This window comes from Camponotus vicinus, unplaced genomic scaffold (assembly GCF_025532165.1).
Source record: "Camponotus vicinus isolate PSW18456_S1 unplaced genomic scaffold, iyCamVici1.0 SCAF_14, whole genome shotgun sequence".
Lineage (NCBI taxonomy): Eukaryota > Metazoa > Arthropoda > Insecta > Hymenoptera > Formicidae > Camponotus > Camponotus vicinus.
This window is the reverse complement of record NW_028141950.1, coordinates 8368036-8370921: the sequence shown is the minus strand read 5'-3', so window position 1 is coordinate 8370921 and position 2886 is coordinate 8368036. Positions and strand designations below refer to the sequence as shown.

Here is a 2886-nt window from a genome sequence, read left to right as displayed (position 1 = left end):
GATCGTTGCTCCGAGAGTATGCTATATCGTGTTCACGACACGCCGCGTCCAATGGATTGATACCACGATCGCCTCTGGCTAATCGCTTCTGCAACCGCGTGCCTGGACCGCAAAACTGATAGCCGGGAATATGAAATTCGATCGGAAACGCGTTTATTGCACGATTTAAGAGACCGCTGCCTCTCACAATTCTCGCTGACATACGTAGCAATCTTTTATTAACGGTGGCGGACCGTCGATGTGCGTTCGCTGCCACGGCTGATTGTAATGTCGCATGCACGAACGATATTGTTGAACCTCCGAATCAACCTTTATATATTCTGGAAGCTTGTCCCACAATCGTTCCACGTAATCACCAAAATTTTGCAGTAAAACAATCTTTGGGATATACTGCAGTTGCTCGGCGGTAAGCCGGAAAATGTCTCTTTCATCCGACAGAAGGAGAAACATTTTTGATACTGAGCGGTTTCGAGTCGAGACACCTCTATAAATAGGTCTCCCCCCCTCGCGATCATTTGCAAAATTGATTCGAAAGAGAAAACATGCGGTTCGTACGACAACCTTTGACGATACGCGTGACGAATTGCGATGACAGATTACGATCAATGGGGGACAACGCGGAGATGCGCAGACACGGTACGATGCTACCGACTACTATACGCGCGATCGTTTGCGGCCCCTCGAATTGCGGTAAAACCAACGTTCTGATAAGTCTACTGGAAAGTCCGCACGGTGTACGTTTCGAGAACGTGTACGTGTACTCGAAGTCGCTGCAACAGCCGAAATATCGATATCTGGAGAATTTGTTGACGCCGATCGACGAAATCGACTACTTTACGTTCTCGAATAACAGTGACATCATTCCACCGAGCGAGGCACGTCCAAACTCGATTTTCGTTTTCGATGATGTGGCGTGCGACAAGCAAGATACGATAAGAGAGTACTTTGCAATGGGTCGTCACTCGAACGTCGACTGCTTCTATCTCTGTCAGACGTACGCGAGAATACCAAAACATCTTATACGCGACAACGCGAACCTGCTGATCTTGTTTAAACAGGACGGTACCAACTTGAAACACGTGTACAACGATCACGTGAATACCGACATGTCGTACGAGGATTTCAGTGAATTATGTCGTACTTGTTGGCAGCAAAGGTATGGATTCTTAGTGATAGATAAGGACAGCTCGCTTACGAACGGGCGATACAGAAAAGGATTTAACGTGTTCGCGATACCGCGAAACGATTAGTCGCTGCCGACATTCCGTCGAGAGGGGTGAAACGCTCGACACTCCGTCGACATGGCTGGAAGTGATAATATTCGCGAGCGTGAAAAGCTTGCGAAGCAGATTGAGAAAACGAGCGAATCGATCCGCAAGAAACATCGCGCTTTGAAGACCGGTAAGATCGACGACGATATCGCGGTCAAGACCCATTTTGGGCCTATTATCGAGCCACTGCTAAAGATCGCCGGCAACTCTAGCTCAATCGCGGTGAAAAACGAGCCGGAGAGTAACGCTGACGCGAAGATTAAAACGTTACCCATCAAGCGGTACAAGAAGGAAGAGGAGGAGGAGGAGGAGGTGGAGGTGGTGGATGCAACACCGAAAAAGAGGAAACGATGGAAGGCGAATCGTTTGTTATCGACACCGCGTACATCCGATCTATCGGATGCTTTACTGGATGAACCGCCGATAACCTCTACACCGTCAGCGACAACGAGAATCGTACAACCCACGATCAACCCTGAATCACTCGCAATCGAAAATGTTTTCGAAACCACGGGCAACCCGCTCGAAACATCTGTTCGAAACAGGTTACAAACGTCGGAAGGTCAAGAAGTGTTACGAGAGCACTTGGGACCACTGGGACAAAAGTACATGAGCGCTCTCCTTAGTGGCGACGAAAAAAACAAGATCGATCACGTGTACGGTGTCTATTTCGACGAGAATGAAATGCGTCTCGGTAACAAACGATTCGACATTGATAGAGATGACTCTATAATCATTGACAAAGTGAGGTATATCGGTACACCTGGATTATACGAGTTGATCTTCAAGAGAATTCCCGGTGACGTCGTATACACTGAGGACTATATGCAAAAATATAAGAGCATATTAATGGCGACGAGTGCGCATAAACGCAAATATAATGCGCAAGGTCGATTAAATAGCAACAAGGGATACAAATATAAACAAATTATCGCACCGTTGATGTCGATCGAATCGAAAAAAAATAAATCCGGAACGGGAGTATTCATGCCTCGCGCGATGACGCTAACCGACAATAAGATCGATTACGTGCACTGGGACGACCCCAACGAGCTAGTGGATCGGCTACGATTGCTCGACGCTTCGCACCGAGCTGGCCACAACGCTCACGACAACGAGATCCTGTCGATTCTAGAGGAACTTCGCGAAGCCGGCCTTATTATAAATTAAACGGTGTCTCGACATAACTTATCAGTCGATCGATGTCACTCGCATCGAAAAAAATGCCTATCAACAAATTTGGATTATTCGAACGGAGAAATGATGCGATCGACACAAGCGATCGTTGGGGTAAAGTGGTGACGAGTTATTTGCGTCAAAACGCTCTATGTCGCGTCACTACGGACTATGACGCGAGGTCGCGCAAAATTCGCCGTGTAGCGCAACCTGAGGCCGATACCGATGCAGTCAACAAACTGTACGTGGAACAATACGTTAAAACGTTGAAGAATCAACAGAAAGAATCAGACGAGAAGCTGACTGCGTTCGAGAAGGACGTGCGAGCTTTACAGACTGCTATAAACGAGCTTCGGCGTGCGATTAACACTAATTCAGAAACGGTTATCAACCTGTAATGAGCGGTTGTAGTGAACGGCTTAGGAGCGGCTATTGTACA

The 2886-nt window shown here is 47.4% G+C and overlaps 1 protein-coding gene across 1 annotated transcript; it reads left to right on the top strand.

Annotated features, from left to right (window-relative positions):
• Positions 1 to 1132: 1132 nt before the first annotated feature.
• LOC145965654 (uncharacterized) lies at positions 1133 to 2441 on the top strand. The gene is made up of 2 exons (XM_083089310.1): positions 1133 to 1156; positions 1431 to 2441. Exons 1-2 carry the CDS (start codon positions 1133 to 1135, stop codon positions 2439 to 2441), a joined length of 1035 nt encoding a protein of 344 aa, XP_082945436.1.
• The last annotated feature ends 445 nt before the right edge of the window (positions 2442 to 2886 follow it).